General features: G+C 47.1%; 1 protein-coding gene across 1 annotated transcript in view; it reads left to right on the forward strand.

Moving 5' to 3' along the window:
- LOC307146660 (poly(ADP-ribose) glycohydrolase) overlaps window positions 1–21,152 on the forward strand; it is a 34,031-nt gene extending 12,879 nt beyond the window's left edge. The window contains exons 8-18 of the mRNA XM_079850869.1: window positions 2,718–2,810; window positions 11,727–11,881; window positions 12,242–12,321; window positions 12,403–12,463; window positions 12,539–12,614; window positions 14,995–15,142; window positions 19,001–19,079; window positions 19,156–19,264; window positions 20,150–20,255; window positions 20,530–20,658; window positions 20,750–21,152. Coding sequence (XP_079706995.1) covers window positions 2,718–2,810; window positions 11,727–11,881; window positions 12,242–12,321; window positions 12,403–12,463; window positions 12,539–12,614; window positions 14,995–15,142; window positions 19,001–19,079; window positions 19,156–19,264; window positions 20,150–20,255; window positions 20,530–20,658; window positions 20,750–20,856 — 1,143 coding nt within the window. The 3' untranslated portion in view covers window positions 20,857–21,152. The remainder of the gene's footprint in view (window positions 1–2,717; window positions 2,811–11,726; window positions 11,882–12,241; window positions 12,322–12,402; window positions 12,464–12,538; window positions 12,615–14,994; window positions 15,143–19,000; window positions 19,080–19,155; window positions 19,265–20,149; window positions 20,256–20,529; window positions 20,659–20,749) is intronic.
- Window positions 21,153–24,175: the final 3,023 nt, after the last annotated feature.

Genomic DNA, 24,175 nt, shown 5'->3' on the forward strand with positions numbered 1-24,175 from the left:
TCATACACACACACACACACACACACACTCATACACACACTCCTCATCTGAGCTCCGGGATACAGCAGACACTGCTCACACACACACACACACATACACACACACACACACACACACTCCTCATCTGAGCTCCGGGATACAGCAGACACTGCTCATACACACACACACACACACACACACTCATACACACACTCCTCATCTGAGCTCCGGGATACAGCAGACACTGATCATACACACACACACACACACACACACACACTCCAGACTGACAGAACCCAAGCCCTAATCATCAAAACTCACGGTCGTTATGAATCTTTATAAAGCGTTGATATTTTACTGCAATTTCACAAAATCACTCCCTAGATTTTTATATATAACCGGTTTATTGTCTGGAGATTCTGAAGTGCAGATATTACTGATAATATTTCTTTGGAAACTGATTATCTCATAAAATATATTTTAATGATTTATTTCCCAAAGTTCTGCTTGTAATGTTGTTTTAATTAATCAGTTTTTTGATGATAATTTTCCACCCTCTCTGTGACCTTTAGTAATAGATGAAAGCTGAGGAACACGAGTGTGTGTGGAACACTGCGCTTTCACATGCTAATGAGGGTGGTCATATGCTAATGAGGGCGGTCATATGCTAATGAGCCTGTGATGTCAGTGTTGTGATGATGTTGTTTCAGTCAATTAGACTGCGGAGTACAATGAACTTTATCTCAAATCAAAATATTCTTCATCTTTTTCATGACGTGTGACCCTTCAAGAGATGGAAATCTCAGATGTCAAAGGAAAGCCGTGTGTGTGTGTGTGTGTGCGTGTGTGTGTGTGTGTGTGCGTGCGTGTGTGTGTGTGTGTGTGCGTTCAGATCCGCTGTCAGACTCTGATAAATATCACAGTGTTTTTCCTCCTGCTTTATTCTGATGGTGTGCAGACGCTGACGGACAGTAAACGCTTTATTCCTCTTTTCTAACCCCGTCAACCTCAGCAGTTTGTTAACGATGTTCATTTCTGCTCGGAAATGTTTAATACAAGCGAGTGTGACGGTGAATCAGACGTGTTTTGATTGACAGGTGCAGTTTGAGGCCTTTGATTGGCAGAATCTGATTGTTTGTTTTCTTGCTGAAACTCTCTGAATCAGACACACTTACAGCATGTTAACTCCTCTAGGCCGATTAGCAGCGCTTCGATGTGAGATCAACAGAAGAAATGAATGATGTGCGGTCAGATGTTGTGTGATCGTTCGTGTGTGTTTTGTGTTGGTTTGTTCACTGTCCTGTCAGAGAGTCTCAGCTGGCTCTCGACCGGCTCTGGGTTTATGATCGAACTGCCACCGTTATTTACGACCTTTTCGGGGTTGTCGCTACACATTTGTCCTGAGCTGAACGGGCTTGTTCGAGTTCCTCATCTGCATTTGTTCCCGGACGTGTTTTAATCAGATGAGAAAGCTGATGAAATGCCCTGTAGATTGATGGCTCTGACATGTCATCGTAAACAAGAGCGGAGTAACTATCATCTGTGATAGACTGACGCAGTGTATGTGTGTGTGTGTGTGTGTGTGTGTAAAGGCACATGCCATAAACTACTGATTGGGCCTTGTGTGTGTGTGTGTGTGTGTGTGTGTGTGTGCAGAGACGGAGCCTGTGATTTTACGGCCGCTTGTTTTCCCGTTGTGTGATGGTTTCGTCGGACAGCTTTGAAGAGCGCCTGCATTTCTTCTGCTCGTTAGTGTCAAACTGTAAAAGCTCTGAAGGTCCGTCTTGATGAAATGAATTTCTGCTTGTCATGGATTGTCTGTAAATTAGAATAAAAATGCAGTAGCTGTGTGTGTTTGCGTTTACAGAGCAGGAAAAGCTGCCTCTGATCGGAAATGAAATAATTTTCTGGCTCTTGATTGACCAGCAGTTTGAGTTTCTGTGCTGATGTCCGTTTCTCTGGTCTAACACACACACACGCACACACACTCATACACGCTCACACTCTCACACACACACACACACACACACTCTCTCTCACACACACACACACACAAAAGTCAAGTCACCTTTATTTATATAGCGCTTTTTACAATACAGAACGCTTCAAAGCAGCTTTACAGAGATAACAGGAAAATAACCCAACCAAGTTTGTCTAGAAGAAAATAGCGTCACAGTCCAGCTTAAGTTCAGTGATGGTTCATTTTTGTTGTAAAAAAAGTTATTAATTTAGTTCATATTTATATATATATAGCTGCTCTGGAGAAAACAGTGATGTCATTGTCCAGCTCAGCTCAGTTCTCATATAATGGTGTCAGTGCAGGAGATCAATAATATTGTTGAATATTAAGTTAAATGTAAAAAGTAAACAAACACATGACAGAAACAGGCCTGATCTCCCACAGATGCACAAGCACACAGTAACCCAGTGTTTATCTGAGCTCGGCTGTGATACGGTCTGATTATTGAATGTAATCGTTTGTCCCACATGAACTTACACCTACACTAGACCATGAAATGCATCTTTATTCGGTCTTTTGCACTTGTTTATGTTTGTGTGGCAGTTTTGCACATTGTTTTGCTTCCAAGAGGAGACATACGTGACAGTGAGTCAGTGAGGATCTGTTTTATAAGAGAGATTGAACATGTTTAGCTCCATGACTCTGGCCCTGAACACTAGCTCAACAGAAGCTCCACCTGTACCAGATAATCCCAATGTGTGTGTGTGTGTGTGTCCAGGGTCTGCAGGGGTCTGAAGCGGAGCAGATGTTTGGGAAGCTGCTTCCAGCCATGGCACAGCTGGCACTGAGAGCGCCGAGCCTCTTCACACAGGTACCAGAACCTCCATCACTCAATCACACACAAAACACACCAGTACCTCCATCACTCAATCACACACTAAACACACCAGAACCTCCATCACTCAATCACACACAAAACACACCAGAACCTCCATCACTCAATCACACACAAAACACACCAGAACCTCCATCACTCAATCACACACAAAACACACCAGTACCTCCATCACTCAATCACACACTAAACTCACCAGAGCCTCCATCACTCAATCACACACAAAACACACCAGAACCTCCATCACTCAATCACACACAAAACACACCAGAACCTCCATCACTCAATCACACACAAAACACACCAGAACCTCCATCACTCAATCACACACAAAACACACCAGAACCTCCATCACTCAATCGCACACTAAACACACCAGAACCTCCATCACTCAATCACACACAAAACACACCAGAACCTCCATCACTCAATCACACACAAAACACACCAGAACCTCCATCACTCAATTACACAAAAAACACACCAGAACCTCCATCAGTCAATCACACACAAAACACACCAGAACATCCATCACTCAATCACACACAAAACACACCAGAACCTCCATCACTTAATCAGACACAAAACACACCAGAAAATCCATCACTCAATCACACACAAAACAAACCAGAACCTCCATCACTCAATCACACACAAAACACACCAGTACCTCCATCACTCAATCACACACTAAACACACCAGAACCTCCATCACTCAATCACACACAAAACACACCAGTACCTCCATCACTCAATCACACACTAAACACACCAGAACCTCCATCACTCAATCACACACAAAACACACCAGAACCTCCATCACTCAATCACACACAAAACACACCAGAACCTCCATCACTCAATCACACACAAAACACACCAGTACCTCCATCACTCAATCACACACTAAACTCACCAGAGCCTCCATCACTCAATCACACACAAAACACACCAGAACCTCCATCACTCAATCACACACAAAACACACCAGAACCTCCATCACTCAATCACACACAAAACACACCAGAACCTCCATCACTCAATCACACACAAAACACACCAGAACCTCCATCACTCAATCGCACACTAAACACACCAGAACCTCCATCACTCAATCACACACAAAACACACCAGAACCTACAGAACCTCCATCACTCAATCACACACAAAACACACCAGAACCTCCATCACTCAATTACACAAAAAACACACCAGAACCTCCATCAGTCAATCACACACAAAACACACCAGAACATCCATCACTCAATCACACACAAAACACACCAGAACCTCCATCACTTAATCAGACACAAAACACACCAGAAAATCCATCACTCAATCACACACAAAACAAACCAGAACCTCCATCACTCAATCACACACAAAACACACCAGTACCTCCATCACTCAATCACACACAAAATACACCAGAACCTCCATCACTTAATCACACACAAAACACACCAGAACCACTAGAACCTCCATCACTCAATCACACACAAAACACACCAGAACCTCCATCACTTAATCAAACGTAAAACACACCAGAACCTCCATCACTCAATCGCACACAAAACACACCAGTACCGCCGTCAATCAATCACACACAAAACACACCAGTACCTCCGTCACTCAATCACACAAAAAAACACCAGAACCTCCATCACTCAATCACACACAAAACACACTAGAACCTCCATCACTCAATCACACACAAAACACACTAGAACCTACAGAACCTCCATCACTCAATTACACTAAAAACACACCAGAACCTCAATCACTCAATCACACACAAAACACACCAGTACCTCCGTCACTCAATCACACACAAAACACACCAGAACCTCCATCACTCAATCGCACACTAAACACACCAGAACCTCCATCACTCAATCACACACAAAACACACCAGAACCTACAGAACCTCCATCACTCAATTACACAAAAAACACACCAGAACCTCCATCACTCAATCACACACAAAACACACCAGAACCTCCATCAGTCAATCACACACAAAACACACCAGAACATCCATCACTCAATCACACACAAAACACACCAGAACCTCCATCACTTAATCAGACACAAAACACACCAGAAAATCCATCACTCAATCACACACAAAACAAACCAGAACCTCCATCACTCAATCACACACAAAACACACCAGTACCTCCATCACTCAATCACACACAAAACACACCAGAACCTCCATCACTTAATCACACACAAAACACACCAGAACCACTAGAACCTCCATCACTTAATCAAACGTAAAACACACCAGAACCTCCATCACTCAATCGCACACAAAACACACCAGTACCGCCGTCACTCAATCACACACAAAACACACCAGTACCTCCGTCACTCAATCACAAAAAAAAACACCAGAACCTACAGAACCTCCATCACTCAATTACACACAAAACGCACCAGAACCTCCATCACTCAATCACACACAAAACACACTAGAACCTACAGAACCTCCATCACTCAATTACACTAAAAACACACCAGAACCTCAATCACTCAATCACACACAAAACACACAAGTACCTCCGTCACTCAATCACACACAAAACACACCAGTACCTCCGTCACTCAATTACACAAAAAACACACCAGAACCTCCATCACTCAATCACACACAAAACACACCAGTACCTCCATCACTCAATCACACACAAAACAAACCAGAACCTCCATCACTCAATCACACACAAAACACACCAGTACCTCCATCACTCAATCACACACAAAACACACCAGAACCTCCATCACTTAATCACACACAAAACACACCAGAACCACATTCACACACAAAACACACAAGAACCTCCATTCCTCAGTCACACACAAAACACACCAGAACCTACATCACTCAATCACACACAAAACACACCAGAACCTCCATCACTCAATCACACACAAAACACACCAGAACCTCCATCACTTAATCAGACACAAAACACACCAGAAAATCCATCACTCAATCACACACAAAACAAACCAGAACCTCCATCACTCAATCACACACAAAACACACCAGTACCTCCATCACTCAATCACACACAAAACACACCAGAACCTCCATCACTTAATCAGACACAAAACACACCAGAAAATCCATCACTCAATCACACACAAAACAAACCAGAACCTCCATCACTCAATCACACACAAAACACACCAGTACCTCCATCACTCAATCACACACAAAACACACCAGAACCTCCATCACTTAATCACACACAAAACACACCAGAACCACTAGAACCTCCATCACTCAATCACACACAAAACACACCAGTACCGCCGTCACTCAATCACACACAAAACACACCAGAACCACATTCACACACAAAACACACAAGAACCTCCATTCCTCAGTCACACACAAAACACACCAGTACCTCCGTCACTCAATCACACACAAAACACACCAGTACCTCCGTCACTCAATCACAAAAAAAACACACCAGTACCTCCGTCACTCAATCACAAAAAAAACACCAGAACCTACAGAACCTCCATCACTCAATTACACACAAAACACACCAGAACCACATTCACACACAAAACACACAAGAACCTCCATTCCTCAGTCACACACAAAACACACCAGAACCTCCATCACTCAATTACACAAAAAACACACCAGAACCTCCATCACTCAATCACACACAAAACACACCAGAACCTCCATCAGTCAATCACACACAAAACACACCAGTACCTCCATCACTCAATCACACACAAAACACACCAGAACCTCCATCACTTAATCACACACAAAACACACCAGAACCACTAGAACCTCCATCACTCAATCACACACAAAACACACCAGAACCTCCATCACTTAATCAAACGTAAAACACACCAGAACCTCCATCACTCAATCGCACACAAAACACACCAGTACCGCCGTCACTCAATCACACACAAAACACACCAGTACCTCCGTCACTCAATCACAAAAAAAAAACACCAGAACCTACAGAACCTCCATCACTCAATTACACACAAAACACACCAGAACCACATTCACACACAAAACACACAAGAACCTCCATTCCTCAGTCACACACAAAACACACCAGAACCTCCATCACTCAATAACACACAAAACACACCAGAACCTAAAGAACCTCCATCACTCAATAACACACAAAACACACCAGAACCTACAGAACCTCCATCACTCAATCGCACACAAAACACACCAGTACCGCCGTCACTCAATCACACACAAAACACACCAGTACCTCCGTCACTCAATCACAAAAAAAACACCAGAACCTACAGAACCTCCATCACTCAATTACACACAAAACACACCAGAACCACATTCACACACAAAACACACAAGAACCTCCATTCCTCAGTCACACACAAAACACACCAGAACCTCCATCACTCAATAACACACAAAACACACCAGAACCTACAGAACCTCCATCACTCAGTCACACACAAAACACACCAGAACCTCCATCACTCAATAACACACAAAACACACCAGAACCTACAGAACCTCCATCACTCAGTCACACACAAAACACACCAGAACCTCCATCACTCAATAACACACAAAACACACCAGAACCTACAGAACCTCCATCACTCAATCACACACAAAACACACCAGAACCTCCATCACTCAATTACACAAAAAACACACCAGAACCTCCATCACTCAATCACACACAAAACACACCAGAACCTCCATCAGTCAATCACACACAAAACACACCAGTACCTCCATCACTCAATCACACACAAAACACACCAGAACCTCCATCACTTAATCACACACAAAACACACCAGAACCACTAGAACCTCCATCACTCAATCACACACAAAACACACTAGAACCTCCATCACTTAATCAAACGTAAAACACACCAGAACCTCCATCACTCAATCGCACACAAAACACACCAGTACCGCCGTCACTCAATCACACACAAAACACACCAGTACCTCCGTCACTCAATCACAAAAAAAAACACCAGAACCTACAGAACTTTCATCACTCAATTACACACAAAACACACCAGAACCACATTCACACACAAAACACACAAGAACCTCCATTCCTCAGTCACACACAAAACACACCAGAACCTCCATCACTCAATAACACACAAAACACACCAGAACCTACAGAACCTCCATCACTCAGTCACACACAAAACACACCAGAACCTCCATCACTCAATAACACACAAAACACACCAGAACCTACAGAACCTCCATCACTCAATCACACACAAAACACACCAGTACCTCCATCACTCAATCACACACAAAACACACCAGAACCTCCATCACTTAATCACACACAAAACACACCAGAACCACTAGAACCTCCATCACTCAATCACACACAAAACACACCAGAACCTCCATCACTTAATCAAACGTAAAACACACCAGAACCTCCATCACTCAATCGCACACAAAACACACCAGTACCGCCGTCACTCAATCACACACAAAACACACCAGTACCTCCGTCACTCAATCACAAAAAAAACACCAGAACCTACAGAACCTCCATCACTCAATTACACACAAAACACACCAGAACCACATTCACACACAAAACACACAAGAACCTCCATTCCTCAGTCACACACAAAACACACCAGAACCTCCATCACTCAATTACACAAAAAACACACCAGAACCTCCATCACTCAATCACACACAAAACACACCAGAACCTCCATCAGTCAATCACACACAAAACACACCAGTACCTCCATCACTCAATCACACACAAAACACACCAGAACCTCCATCACTTAATCACACACAAAACACACCAGAACCACTAGAACCTCCATCACTCAATCACACACAAAACACACCAGAACCTCCATCACTTAATCAAACGTAAAACACACCAGAACCTCCATCACTCAATCGCACACAAAACACACCAGTACCGCCGTCACTCAATCACACACAAAACACACCAGTACCTCCGTCACTCAATCACAAAAAAAAAACACCAGAACCTACAGAACCTCCATCACTCAATTACACACAAAACACACCAGAACCACATTCACACACAAAACACACAAGAACCTCCATTCCTCAGTCACACACAAAACACACCAGAACCTCCATCACTCAATAACACACAAAACACACCAGAACCTAAAGAACCTCCATCACTCAGTCACACACAAAACACACCAGAACCTCCATCACTCAATAACACACAAAACACACCAGAACCTACAGAACCTCCATCACTCAGTCACACACAAAACACACCAGAACCTCCATCACTCAATAACACACAAAACACACCAGAACCTACAGAACCTCCATCACTCAGTCACACACAAAACACACCAGAACCTCCATCACTCAATAACACACAAAACACACCAGAACCTACAGAACCTCCATCACTCAGTCACACACAAAACACACCAGAACCTCCATCACTCAATAACACACAAAACACACCAGAACCTACAGAACCTCCATCACTCAATTACACAAAAAACACACCAGAACCTCCATCACTCAATTACACAAAAAACACCCCAGAACCTCCGTCACTCAATCACACACAAAACACACCAGAACCTCCATCACTCAATCACACACAAAACACACCAGAACCTCCATCATTCAATCACACACAAAACACACCAGAACCTCCATCACTCAATCACACACAAAACACACCAGAACCTGTCACTCAATCAAACGTAAAACACACCAGAACCTCTGTCACTCAATCAAACGTAAAACACACCAGAACCTCCAGAACCTCCATCACTCAATCACACACAAAACACACCAGTACCGCCGTCACTCAATCAAACACAAAACACACCAGTACCTCCGTCACTCAATCACACACAAAACAAACCAGAACCTCCGTCACTCAATCAAACGTAAAACACACCAGAACCTCCAGTACCTCCATCACTCAATCACACACAAAACACACCAGTACCGCCGTCACTCAATCACACACAAAACACACCAGTACCTCCATCACTCAATCACACACAAAACAAACCAGAACCTCCGTCACTCAATCACACACTAAACACACCAGAACCTCCATCACTCAGTCACACACTAAACACACCAGAACCTCCATCACTCAGTCACACACTAAACACACCAGAACCTCCATCAGTCAATCACACACTAAACACACCAGAACCTCCGTCACTCAATCACACACAAAACACACCAGTACCTCCGTCACTCAATCACACACTAAACACACCAGAACGTCCATCAGTCAATCACACACAAAACACACCAGAACCTCCGTCACTCAATCACACACAAAACCCCACCAGAACCTACAGAACCTCCATCACTCAATCACACACAAAACACACCAGAACCTCCATCACTCAATCACACACAAAACAGACCAGAACCTCCGTCACTCAATCACACAAAAAACAGACCAGAACCTCCGTCACTCAATCACACAAAAAACCCCACCAGAACCTACAGAACCTCCATCACTCAATCACACACAAAACACACCAGTACCTTCGTCACTCAATCACACAAAAAAAACCCCACCAGAACCTACAGAACCTCCATCATTCAATCACACACAAAACACACCAGAACCTCCATCACTCAATCACACACAAAACACACCAGAACCTCCGTCACTCAATCAAACGTAAAACACACCAGAACCTCCAGAACCTCCATCACTCAATCACACACAAAACACACCAGTACCGCCGTCACTCAATCACACACAAAACACACCAGTACCTCCGTCACTCAATCACACACAAAACACACCAGAACCTCCATCACTCAATCACACACACTAAACACACCAGAACCTCCATCACTCAATCACACACTAAACACACCAGACCTCCATCAGTCAATCACACACTAAACACACCAGAGCCTCCATCACTCAATCACACACTAAACACACCAGAACCTCCATCACTCAATCACACACTAAACACACCAGAACCTCCATCACTCAATCACACACAAAACACACCAGAGCCTCCATCACTCAATCACACACTAAACACACCAGAACCTCCATCACTCAATCACACACTAAACACACCAGAGCCTCCATCACTCAATCACACCCTAAACACACCAGAACCTCCATCACTCAATCACACACAAAACACACCAGAGCCTCCATCACTCAATCACACACTAAACACACCAGAACCTCCATCACTCAATCACACACTAAACACACCAGAACCTCCATCACTCAATCACACCCAAAACAAACCAGAACCTCCATCACTCAATCACACACTAAACACACCAGAGCCTCCATCACTCAATCACACACAAAACACACCAGAGCCTCCATCACTCAATCACACACTAAACACACCAGAACCTCCATCACTCAATCACACACTAAACACACCAGAACCTCCATCAGTCAATCACACACTAAACACACCAGTACCTCCATCACTCAATCACACACAAAACACACCAGAACCTCCATCACTCAATCACACACTAAACACACCAGAACCTCCATCAGTCAATCACACACTAAACACACCAGTACCTCCATCACTCAATCACACACTAAACACACCAGAGCCTCCAGAACGAACGCTGATTGATTGGTTGATCAAGTCTCCACCCACTGATCCTCCACCAATGAGAACATTTTGCATTGCAGCCGCCTTTGCCAATAAAGTCAAGAGCATTTTATTTTTTTTAGTGTTTGAGATGGATGTTGTTAATAATATCTCTGTTGTTGTGTGTTTGTGCGCGCGTGTGTGTGCATGTGTGTGTGCGTGTGCGTGTGCGTGTGCGTGTGTGTGTGTGTGTCTGTGTCTGTGTGTGTGTGTGTGTGTGCAGCCGATCCCGTTACTGAGCACGCAGCGCTGCGGCTCCATCACTCTCTCGCAGGAGCAGGTCTCGAGTCTGCTGGCGAACGCCTTCTTCTGCACTTTCCCTCTACGCAGCTCTCGCAGGACAGAGTCCAGCAACTATCCTGACATCAACTTCAACAGGTGCTAAACCTCAGTTCCGAACAGCATCAGTGCAGAGGCTCGTGTGAGAGGATGATGGATGTTTGAAAGAGTGACTCGATGGAAATGACTGAGATCTCTTCTGAAACCTGACTGAATGTGATACGACTGCTTAATACATAACCAAATAATAATGACATACATTGACATGAAATATTGGTTAGAGTTGAAGTGATACATGAGACTTTTGACACGTTTTCTGTGAGTTTTAAATTGTTAGCGTTTGTGTGTCTCCAAACGCACCACATCGCACATCACTCATCAATTGTGACTGTCATTGTGGATATGAAAATGAAATATTAGACGCAGTCTTCCATATTATTTGGTCTGTGTGTTTTGTAGGTTGTTTGAAGGTTCGTCCCCGAGCAAACAGCAGAAACTCAAAACCCTTCTGTGCTACTTTGAGCGGATCACGCAGCGCAGTGAGTTTAACTTTGCGTGTGTCAAGCGTCACTCGCTCACTGATCGGTGACTAACTCTTTTTGTTGTGTTTTGTTCCCGAGGGCCCACCGGTCTCATAACTTACACCAGACAGTGTCTGCAGCGTCCGCCCTCGTGGTCCAGGTGAGATTCATCTTCACACAGTCAGAGCCATTTCATTTCCCACAAGCCAATAAACGCTCTTGATGTGGTTTTTAGCTCAGAGAAGCAGTTCAGCAAACTTCACATCTGCTGTGATGGAACTATAGAGGAGCAGGGCTATGGCATGCTGCAGGTGACACACACATCATCACACACACATCAGCACACACACATCACACACACATCAGCACATGCATCACACACGCATCTGCACACACACATCAGCACACGCATCACACACACATCATCACACACATCAGCACACGCATCAGCACACGCCTCACCACACGCATCACCACACACATCACACACACATCACCACACACATCAGCATACGCATCAGCACACGTCTCACCACACGCATCACACATGCAACACCACAGGCATCACCACACGCCTCACACACACATCAGCACACGCATCACCACACACATCACACACACACATCACACACACGCATCAGCACACGCATCAGCACACGTCTCACCACACGCATCACACATGCATCACCACACACATCACACACGCATCAGCATACGCATCAGCACACGTCTCACCACACGCATCACCACACGCATCACCACACGCATCAGCACACGCATCGGCACACGCCTCACCACACACATCAGCACACGCATCACCACACGCCTCACACACACATCACCACACACATCACACACGCATCAGCACACGCATCACCACACTCATCACCACACACATCACACACATGCATCAGCATACGCATCACCACACGCATCACCACACGCCTCACACACACATCACCACACACATCACACACATGCATCAGCATACGCATCAGCACACGTCTCACCACATGCATCACCACACGCATCACCACACGCCTCACCACACAGATCACACACACATCAGCACACGCATCGGCACACGCCTCAGCACACGCCTCACCACACGCCTCACCACACGTCTCACCACATGCATCACCACACGCATCACCACACACATCACCACACAGATCACACACACATCAGCACACGCATCGGCACACGCCTCACCACACGCCTCACCACACGTCTCACCACATGCATCACCACACGCATCACCACACACATCACCACACACATCACACACACATCAGCACACGCATCGGCACACGCCTCACCACACGCCTCACCACACGCCTCACCACACGCATCAGCACACGCCTCACCACACGCATCAGCACACGCATCACCCACACATCACCACACACATTACACACACATCAGCACACGCATCACACATGCATCACCACACGCCTCACCACACGTCTCACCACATGCATCACCACACGCATCACCACACACGTCACCACACAGATCACACACACATCAGCACACGCATCGGCACACGCCTCACCACACGCCTCACCACACGTCTCACCACATGCATCACCACACGCATCACCACACACATCACCACACACATCACACACACATCAGCACACGCATCGGCACACGCCTCACCACACGCCTCACCACACGCCTCACCACACGCCTCACCACACGCATCAGCACACGCCTCACCACACGCATCAGCACACGCATCACCCACACATCACCACACACATTACACACACATCAGCACACGCATCACACATGCATCACCACACGCCTCACACACACGCATCGCCACCCGCCTCAGCACACACATCACACACACATCAGCACACGCATCACCACACACATCACACACACATCGGCACACGCCTCAGCACACGCATCACCACACGCATCAGCACATGCATCACCACACGCATCACCACACACATCACACACACATCAGCACACGCATTACCACACGCCTCACACACACGCCTCAGCACATGCATCACCACACGCATCAGCATACGCATCACCACACGCCTCAGCACACGTCTCACCACACGCATCACCCACACATCACCACACACATACACACACATCAGCACACGCATCACACATGCATCACCACACGCATCACCACACGCCTCACACACACGCTACACCACATGCATCACCACACGCCTCACACACACGCGACATGCATCACCACACGCCTCACACACACGCTTCACCACACACGCCTCCCCACACGCATCACCACACACATACACACACATCAGCACACGCATCACACATGCATCACCACACGCATCACCACACGCCTCACACACACGCTAAACCACATGCATCACCACACGCCTCACACACACGCTTCACCACACACGCATCACCACACACACATCAGCACACGCATCACACATGCATCACCACACGCATCACCACACGCCTCACACACACGCTACACCACATGCATCACCACACGCCTCACACACACGCTTCACCACACACGCCTCCCCACACGCATCACACACCTCCGGGCCTAAGGTCACGCCAAAATCACATCATATTTGGGAGAAAATACAAATTTACATTGATGTTTCACCTTGTGTGTGTGTAAGAGACTGTTTTATATATATATATTGTATGTGTGTGTGTGTGTGTTTACTGCAGGTGGACTTTGCCAACAGGTTTGTCGGAGGGGGAGTGACCGGTTCTGGTCTGGTTCAGGAGGAAATCCGTTTCCTGATAAACCCGGAGCTGATCGCGGCTCGCCTCTTCACTGAAGCTCTGGAGGACAACGAGTGTCTGATCATCACAGGTAGAACACACACAGAAGAACACGCTGAGATCCCTGTGGAGTGTGTGTTCAGACTGCAATCAGCACTCGAACCTTCAGACCCGCTGAGACTCAATCAGTCTGTGTGTCTGATTGCTGTCTGTCACTGACGCCGCTTGCATGTGATGGTGACGTTCTGCAAAAACCCTTCTGAAGTGCTCGTAAAGGCCGTCAGTGTCTTCTGACATTTGTGTTAGCAATGATCAGGGTTTTATTTTGTATTTTTTCCCATTTACATGTAGTTTGAAAGGGTTCCTCCTGCTCCAACTTAAATGGAACAGTGATGAATCATTCCAAGAAAATTGGCTGATATTTCAAATTTTTTACTTGCGTTCTCTGCGTGATCTGAACCCGTATGCGTGAATAAGCAGCTTCAGCGCCCCAGTGACCCGTGAGAACGGCTCTGGTGTGTGTTCTCATGAGCCGCGTTCTCCTCAGCTGTTAAAACACTTTCCCTTAATCACTGAAATAGTGAAAGAGAGAAGTTTGCGTTGATGTCCCAGAATGCTGCTGTCTGCAAAGTGCTCGTAAAGGTTGCAGTGTCTTCTGACGTGTGTGTGTGTGTGTGTGTGTGTGTGTGTGTGTGTGAGAGAGAGAGAAAGAGAGAGAGAGAGTGTGTGTGTGTATGTGTGTGTCTCAGTGTCCTCAGATGGTTCAGTCAGCTACACACATTAGCAGTGTAACTCATAACGCTTCGTTTGCTGCTCTTCATCACAGTTGTGTTCTGAAGGAGGAAACACTAGAAGGCAAGCATTTGCACTAATGTCGCGCTGAGAATCTTCAGCATTAACACACACACACACACACACACACGACGGGCCTGTTTCGGCCTCCGCGTCGACTGAGTAGCAGAAGGACTCGTTGTCCTCTTCCTCTGATCAGTATTCTCGGCTCGGCTGTCCGTCATCTCGTCTCCATGGAGTCACCTTCAGGCCCCGCCCCCCGGTCATCTCGTCTCCGTGGAGTCACCTTCAGGCCCCGCCCCCCGGTCATCTCGTCTCCATCGAGTCACCTTCAGGCTCCACCCCCGGTCATCTCGTCTCCATGGAGTCACCTTCAGGCCCCGCCCCCCTCCCGCCACTTACAGCTCTTAACTTTATTACAGTCCTGCAGAATTAATTACGGCTCTAAGAGCTGACTGGAGTCGCTGGGCTAATGCTAATGCATCGGGCCACGACATCTCCTCTATTACAGTGTCTCTCTCTCTCTCGCTCGCTCGCTCTCTATCTCTTTCTCTCTCTCTCTTCCACTATCTCTAAATCATATTCCCCACTCGGCTCTCAGACATCGATGGGTAAAATGGATCTTCTTGTAGCTGTACAGAAATTTGCCAAAGTGGCTTCGGTTAATTGAATTGCGGCTGATTGCGGAGCGTCTGCCCTGTCAGGCTTCAGTGAGAGATGGAGATCAGTGACTCACCGATGCGGATCTGCAGCCAGGACACACACACGACAGGAACATCCCAGTCTCTGCAGGAAACACACACACACAAGACAGGAACGTCGCAGTTGCTGCAGGAATCATGCTGTTTCTCCTCAGCTCACACACACACACACACACCGGTCCGGTAGTAGATCGTTGTTTGTAAAGTCTCTCTGAATCTCCAGAATATGATTTGAATCGTTTTAATCGCATGCCGTCTCTGAATAAAGCTGGTGTTTGAGACAAAGGCCTGACATTAAGCCTGAGACGGTGATGATGAAGATGATGAAGATGATGTTCTCGAGGGACCAATGCTCAGTTAGGCCGATGCTCAGATGAGATGCATTAGTGACCTTTAATCTGTCAGAGACCAGCATCGGTCACTGAAGATGCTTCAGAAACACACAAAGCCCAGACTCCTTCTGAAGGTCACATGAGCAGGAATTCTTCCCAGCAGGAATGCGTTTATCTCATTTCCTCTCCAATAAAGACAATGAGCTTATCTGTGGTTCTGCGGTTCTGCGGTTCGGGTCGATGCCGGACGGACCCGCCGCTGCTGCTGCCAGGAGTCTCTGATCCGATTAGACTCTCAGTTCCTCGATGTCAGGTGATCGACTGATCGCGCCACCGCTGCTGTGTGTGTATGTGTGTGTGTGTTATTATACACATGCATAATATGTGTTCAGTCTATAGGTATGCGCGTAATAATATATTTTTGCGCAGGCGTGTAGTCTTTCTTTACAAATTGACCTCAACAAATTACTTGTCTGGCAGCATAATACAGAATTTTTAGTTGTCTCCGTGTATCCATGCCAAATAGAAAAGGATCTAAAGCCAGCAGTCGAATTTGATATTCTAGGTCAGTGATTCCCAACCATGTTCCTGGAGGCCCCGCAGCACTGAACATTTTGCATTTCTCAAACACACCTGATTCAGGTCATCAGCTCATTAGTAGAGACTCCCAAGACCTGAAATGGGTGTGTCAGACAAAGGAGAGATTCAAATTGTGCAGTGTTGGGGGGCCTCCAGGAACGTGCTTGGGAACCACTGTTCTAGGTATTATCAACTGGCCAGAATTTTGAGATTGCAATAGACTTGAAGGACTTTAATGCGTTAAGAGCTCGCTCAAGCACTGCGGAGCTAAACCATTTAGTGCTTTGTAAGTAATCTGCAATATTTAAAAATGTATACGATGTTTAATAGGGAGCCAGTGCAGTGTTGACAGAACTGGGCTAATATGGTCATACTTCCTGGTTCTAGTAAGAACTCGAGCTGCTGCGTTTTGGACCAGCTGTAGTTTGTTTATTAAGTGTGCAGGGCAACCACCCAGTAGAGCATTACAATAATCTAGCCTTGAGGTCATGAACGCATGGACTAATTGTTCCGCATTTGTCACTGAGAGCATATGGCGTAATTTAGATATATTTTTAAGATGGAAAAATGCGGTTTTACAGATACTAGACACGTGACTTTCAAATGAAAGATTGGTATCAAAGAGCACACCCAGGTTCCTAACCGACGACGAAGACTTAACAGAGCAGCCAATTAAGTGTTAGACAGTATTCTAGATTATTTTACGTGAGGAAGTTTTTTGTCCAATAATAAGAATCTGTTTTTTTCAGAATTAAGTAGAAGGAAATTACTAGTCATCCAGTTTTTTATATCACCTATACATTCCGTTAATTTTGTGAATTGGTAAGTTTCGTCGGGGCGTGAAGAAATATAGAGCTGAGTATCATCAGCATAACAGTGAAAACTAATGCCATGCTTTCTAATGATATCTCCTAATGGTAGCATGTACAGAGTGAACAGCAGCGGTCCTAGTACTGAGCCTTGTGGTACGCCATACTGAACTTGTGATTGATAAGACATCTCTTCATTTACTACAAACTGATAACGGTCAGATATGAGTGATGAGATACTTAGTAGATTGTCCTCACTCAATGGATGGCTGTCGAAGTGGTGTCCGCAAAATAATATAGGGTTCATAGACAATTGGAAAAGTTTTTGGGGCAAACCTGACCTGTTGAAAAGAGATGGTATTCATCCCTCTTGGGATGGTGCTGCTCTTCTCTCTAGTAATATGGCACATAGTCTTAGAGCTCAAACGTGACAAATTGGGGCTCAGGTCAGGAAGCAGACAGACTGGCTAAACCGACCGTCTGCTAGCGGCCTCGCGTCACCAAGGTCAGATAAATCCTAACACATATAGACTCTTTCACCTAGATCATCACATAGGTTCACGATGACTGTTTTCAGATAGGTTTCCCGTCGTCACAGACAGTGCTTCACAGTAATAAACAGGAGAATAACTGTCAATGTTGTAAAGTTCATCAATTCTGAAAATATAATGCTGCTTTAAATACGTTATAGTAGTTATTCAGCTCAAGTATGAATATTACTCTGTTGTATTAACAGGAACAGAGCAGTTCAGCAGATACTCGGGATACTCACACACCTACCGATGGGACGGTAACCATGACGACCAGACGCCAAGGTGATGCCGACATGCAACTCGTCTGACTGTGAGTGTGTGTTCTCAGAGACGCTGATGCGTGTGTGTTTGTCCGTAGGGACGAATGGCAGCGCAGGGTCACGGAGATCGTCGCCATCGACGCCCTGCATTACAGGAACTTCCTGCAGCAGTTTCTCCCCGACAACATGACAAGAGAACTCAACAAGGTCAATCACACGATATAACATGACAAGAGAACTCAACAAGGTCAATCACACGATATAACATGACAAGAGAACTCAACAAGGTCAATCACACGATATAACATGACAAGAGAACTCAACAAGGTCAATCACACGATATAACATGACCAGAGAACTCAACAAGGTCAATCACACGATATAACATGACCAGAGAACTCAACAAGGTCAATCACACGATATAACATGACAAGAGAACTCAACAAGGTCAATCACACGATATAACATGACCAGAGAACTCAACAAGGTCAATCACACGATATAACATGACCAGAGAACTCAACAAGGTCAATCACTAGATGTCACTCATTATTATCAGTAAATATCTTCTGTGCAATAAGAGATAAAGCCCCTGATCATGTGACGAGACTCGGTTCGCAGCTGTAAACTGGTCTGGTTTATTGCTGCATTATTAACGCGAGCGGATGAACAGCAGGACGTCTGTTTCTGTGTTTGATGTGTCGCTTTGATCATCTGCACTTCACTGGAAACTTTAATTGCCGTTTCCTTTCAAACCTAATTAATGATGAATTCATATTTGTATTGTTGTGGACAAACAGAGTAAATAAGCATTAATGATTGATTGATTGCAGATTGTAGAGCTGTTAGCATTGTCCATTAAATTTAAATGGTGAATGAATCTGTTGCAGAGACACTCAATATCACTGATCCACGAGGGACAGATAATAAAACATATCCTTAAAGATATAAGTGTTAAGATCTGCTCACTGAATGAGACTCAGCTGAAGTTCAGTCCGGATCTCTCTCTCTCTCTCTCTCTCTCTCTCTCTCTCTCTCTCTCTCTCTCTCTCTCTCTCTCACACTCTCTCTCTCTCTCTCTCTGTCCATCAGGCCTTCTGTGGTTTTGCTCGTCCTGGAGTCGAGTCGGAGAATCTGTCGGCCGTTGCGACGGGAAACTGGGGATGTGGAGCGTTTGGAGGAGACACTCGTCTCAAAGGTTCGACTGAAAACCTGAAATCAACAGTTATATGTTTCCATCCTAAACGCCACATGTTATTGGGAACAAACGAACTCTCGTTTACTGAAGAGCATCTGTCTCTCCTCTATTGATCCTCACACAGTTTCTCATTAGCGAGAGAGTAAACGACTCAAACTCACACTGTTATTCAGATGAAGAGTGATTGTGGTGATATTTGTTATTGTTATCGGCTGTTGTTCTCAACGTGTGTTTGTGTGTGTATCTGTGTGTGTGTGTGTGTGTGTGTGTGTAGCTGTTCTGCAGATGATGGCGGCAGCAGAAGCGGAGCGTGATTTGATGTACTTCACGTTTGGAGACGCGGATCTGCGCAGAGATGTCCACCGCATCCACACACACTTCACACACCGTCACGCCAGCGTAGGTGAGACACACCTGAGATCACTGGAGCATTGGATGCGGGACATCATATTTGTGCAAGTTTTCATCAGTCATTTTCCTCCTCTGTCGTGCAGGATCCGTGTTCAACATGTTGCAGCAATACTATGAGCGTGTGATTAAGGAAACATCAAGAGCAAAACCTCAGGAAACACTTTACAGCTTCCTCTCTGAACACCTCTGACCCCAGCAGCTCTGACCCCTGACTGACCCCAGCACCTCTGACCCCTGACTGACCTCAGCAGCTCTGACCTCTGACTCCAGCAGCTCTGAACTCTGACCCCTGACTGACCCCAGCAGCTCTGACCCCTGACTGACCCCAGCAGCTCTGAACTCTGACCCCAGCAGCTCTGACCCCTGACCTCTGACCCCAGTAGCTCTGACCCCTGACCTCTGACCCCAGCAGCTCTGACATGACTCCTGAATTGTTTTCTGTACCTCTGACATCACTGAATGAGCCTCAATAAATCTGTTTTAATAGTTTGTCAGCTGTGTTGTGCTTCTGCGTGTGCGGGTCCAGAGATGAAAGCCGCTGGACCCGCTGGGTTTGATCGACCGAGCCTCTCGCTGGCAGAACCCAGGCTTTGTAGCGCAGATTTCAAACGCGGATCTGCGCTCGGTGTGTCCCCCTGAATGAGTTTGACCTTTGAAGCTCACACAGTCAGTATGAATGTCAAACACGCCTGAAGCTCAACCAGTCTCACAGATGGATTAAATCGTTACCAATTCAATCGTTCTTACTCTTACTAAGAAGAGTATTTTAAAATAGAAAATCATATGTCTGATGAAACTCAAGATTTAACAGTGAGTTTGTTTGATTTACATCTCAATCTTTCTACGGCGTACGAATCAGATCTTTTGCAGTAAATCCCGCAGTGAAGCTTTGACCCTTGCTGAAGGATCCTGCAGTTTCTCCAGCTCCAGGAATAACAGCTCATCTGAGAGATGGGTGTGTTACAACCCTGGCTCTAGGGATGCAACATAAAGGACACGACAACAAAAGTGCGGAGAGATGGGTGTGTTTCACGTGTGCGTGGAGATGGGTGTGTTTCGCGTGTGCGGAGAGATTGGTGTGTTTCGCGTGTGCGTGGAGATGGGTGTGTTTCGCGTGTGCGGAGAGATGGGTGTGTTTCACGTGTGCGTGGAGATGGGTGTGTTTCGCGTGTGCGGAGAGATGGGTGTGTTTCGCGTGTGCGGAGAGATGGGTGTGTTTCGCGTGTGCGGAGAGATGGGTGTGTTTCGCGTGTGCGGAGAGATGGGTGTGTTTCACGTGTGCGTGGAGATGGGTGTGTTTCGCGTGTGCGGAGAGATTGGTGTGTTACGCGTGCGGAGAGATGGGTGTGTTACGCGTGTGCGTGGAGATGGGTGTGTTTCGCGTGTGCGGAGAGATGGGTGTGTTTCGCGTGTGCGGAGAGATGGGTGTGTTTCGCGTGTGCGGAGAGATGGGTGTGTTTCGCGTGTGCGGAGAGATGGGTGTGTTTCGCGTGTGCGGAGAGATTGGTGTGTTACGCGTGCGGAGAGATGGGTGTGTTACGCGTGCGGAGAGATGGGTGTGTTTCGCGTGTGCGGAGAGATGGGTGTGTTTCGCGTGTGCGGAGAGATGGGTGTGTTTCGCGTGTGCGGAGAGATGGGTGTGTTTCGCGTGTGCGGAGAGATGGGTGTGTTTCGCGTGTGCGGAGAGATGGGTGTGTTTCGCGTGTGCGGAGAGATGGGTGTGTTACGCGTGCGGAGAGATGGGTGTGTTTCGCGTGTGCGGAGAGATGGGTGTGTTTCGCGTGTGCGGAGAGATGGGTGTGTTTCGCGTGTGCGGAGAGATGGGTGTGTTTCGCGTGTGCGGAGAGATGGGTGTGTTACGCGTGCGGAGAGATGGGTGTGTTACGCGTGCGGAGAGATGGGTGTGTTTCGCGTGTGCGGAGAGATGGGTGTGTTTCGCGTGTGCGTGGAGATGGGTGTGTTTCACGTGTGCGTGGAGATGGGTGTGTTTCGCGTGTGCGGAGAGATTGGTGTGTTACGCGTGCGGAGAGATGGGTGTGTTACGCGTGCGGAGAGATGGGTGTGTTACGCGTGCGGAGAGATGGGTGTGTTACGCGTGCGGAGAGATGGGTGTGTTACGCGTGTGCGTGGAGATGGGTGTGTTTCGCGTGTGCGGAGAGATGGGTGTGTTTCGCGTGTGCGGAGAGATGGGTGTGTTTCACGTGTGCGTGGAGATGGGTGTGTTTCGCGTGTGCGGAGAGATTGGTGTGTTACGCGTGCGGAGAGATGGGTGTGTTACGCGTGCGGAGAGATGGGTGTGTTACGCGTGCGGAGAGATGGGTGTGTTACGCGTGTGCGGAGAGATGGGTGTGTTTCACGTGTGCGGAGAGATGGGTGTGTTTCGCGTGTGCGGAGAGATGGGTGTGTTACGCGTGCGGAGAGATGGGTGTGTTACGCGTGTGCGGAGAGATGGGTGTGTTTCACGTGTGCGTGGAGATGGGTGTGTTTCGCGTGTGCGGAGAGATGGGTGTGTTACGCGTGCGGAGAGATGGGTGTGTTACGCGTGTGCGTGGAGATGGGTGTGTTTCGCGTGTGCGGAGAGATGGGTGTGTTACGTGTGCGGAGAGATGGGTGTGTTTCGCGTGTGCGGAGAGATGGGTGTGTTACGCGTGCGGAGAGATGGGTGTGTTACGTGTGCGGAGAGATGGGTGTGTTTCGCGTGTGCGGAGAGATGGGTGTGTTTCGCGTGCGGAGAGATGGGTGTGTTTCGCGTGTGCGGAGAGATGGGTGTGTTTCGCGTGTGCGGAGAGATGGGTGTGTTTCGCGTGTGCGGAGAGATGGGTGTGTTACGAGTGCGGAGAGATGGGTGTGTTTCGCGTGCGGAGAGATGGGTGTGTTTCGCGTGCGGAGAGATGGGTGTGTTACGCGTGCGGAGAGATGGGTGTGTTTCGCGTGCGGAGAGATGGGTGTGTTACGCGCGCGGAGAGATGGGTGTGTTACGCGCGCGGAGAGATGGGTGTGTTACGCGCGCGGAGAGATGGGTGTGTTACGTGTGCGGAGAGATGGGTGTGTTTCGCGTGTGCGGAGAGATGGGTGTGTTTCGCGTGTGCGGAGAGATGGGTGTGTTTCGCGTGTGCGGAGAGATGGGTGTGTTTCGCGTGCGGAGAGATGGGTGTGTTACGTGTGCGGAGAGATGGGTGTGTTTCGCGTGTGCGGAGAGATGGGTGTGTTACGCGTGCGGAGAGATGAGTGTGTTACGCGTGCGGAGAGATGGGTGTGTTTCGCGTGCGGAGAGATGGGTGTGTTTCGCGTGTGCGGAGAGATGGGTGTGTTTCGCGTGTGCGTGGAGATGGGTGTGTTTCGCGTGTGCGGAGAGATGGGTGTGTTACGCGTGCGGAGAGATGGGTGTGTTTCGCGTGCGGAGAGATGGGTGTGTTGCGCGTGCGGAGAGATGGGTGTGTTACGCGTGTGCGTGGAGATGGGTGTGTTTCGCGTGTGCGGAGAGATGGGTGTGTTACGCGTGCGGAGAG

This window comes from Squalius cephalus (genome assembly GCF_949319135.1).
Source record: "Squalius cephalus genome assembly, chromosome: 19".
Taxonomy (NCBI): Eukaryota; Metazoa; Chordata; class Actinopteri; order Cypriniformes; family Leuciscidae; genus Squalius; species Squalius cephalus.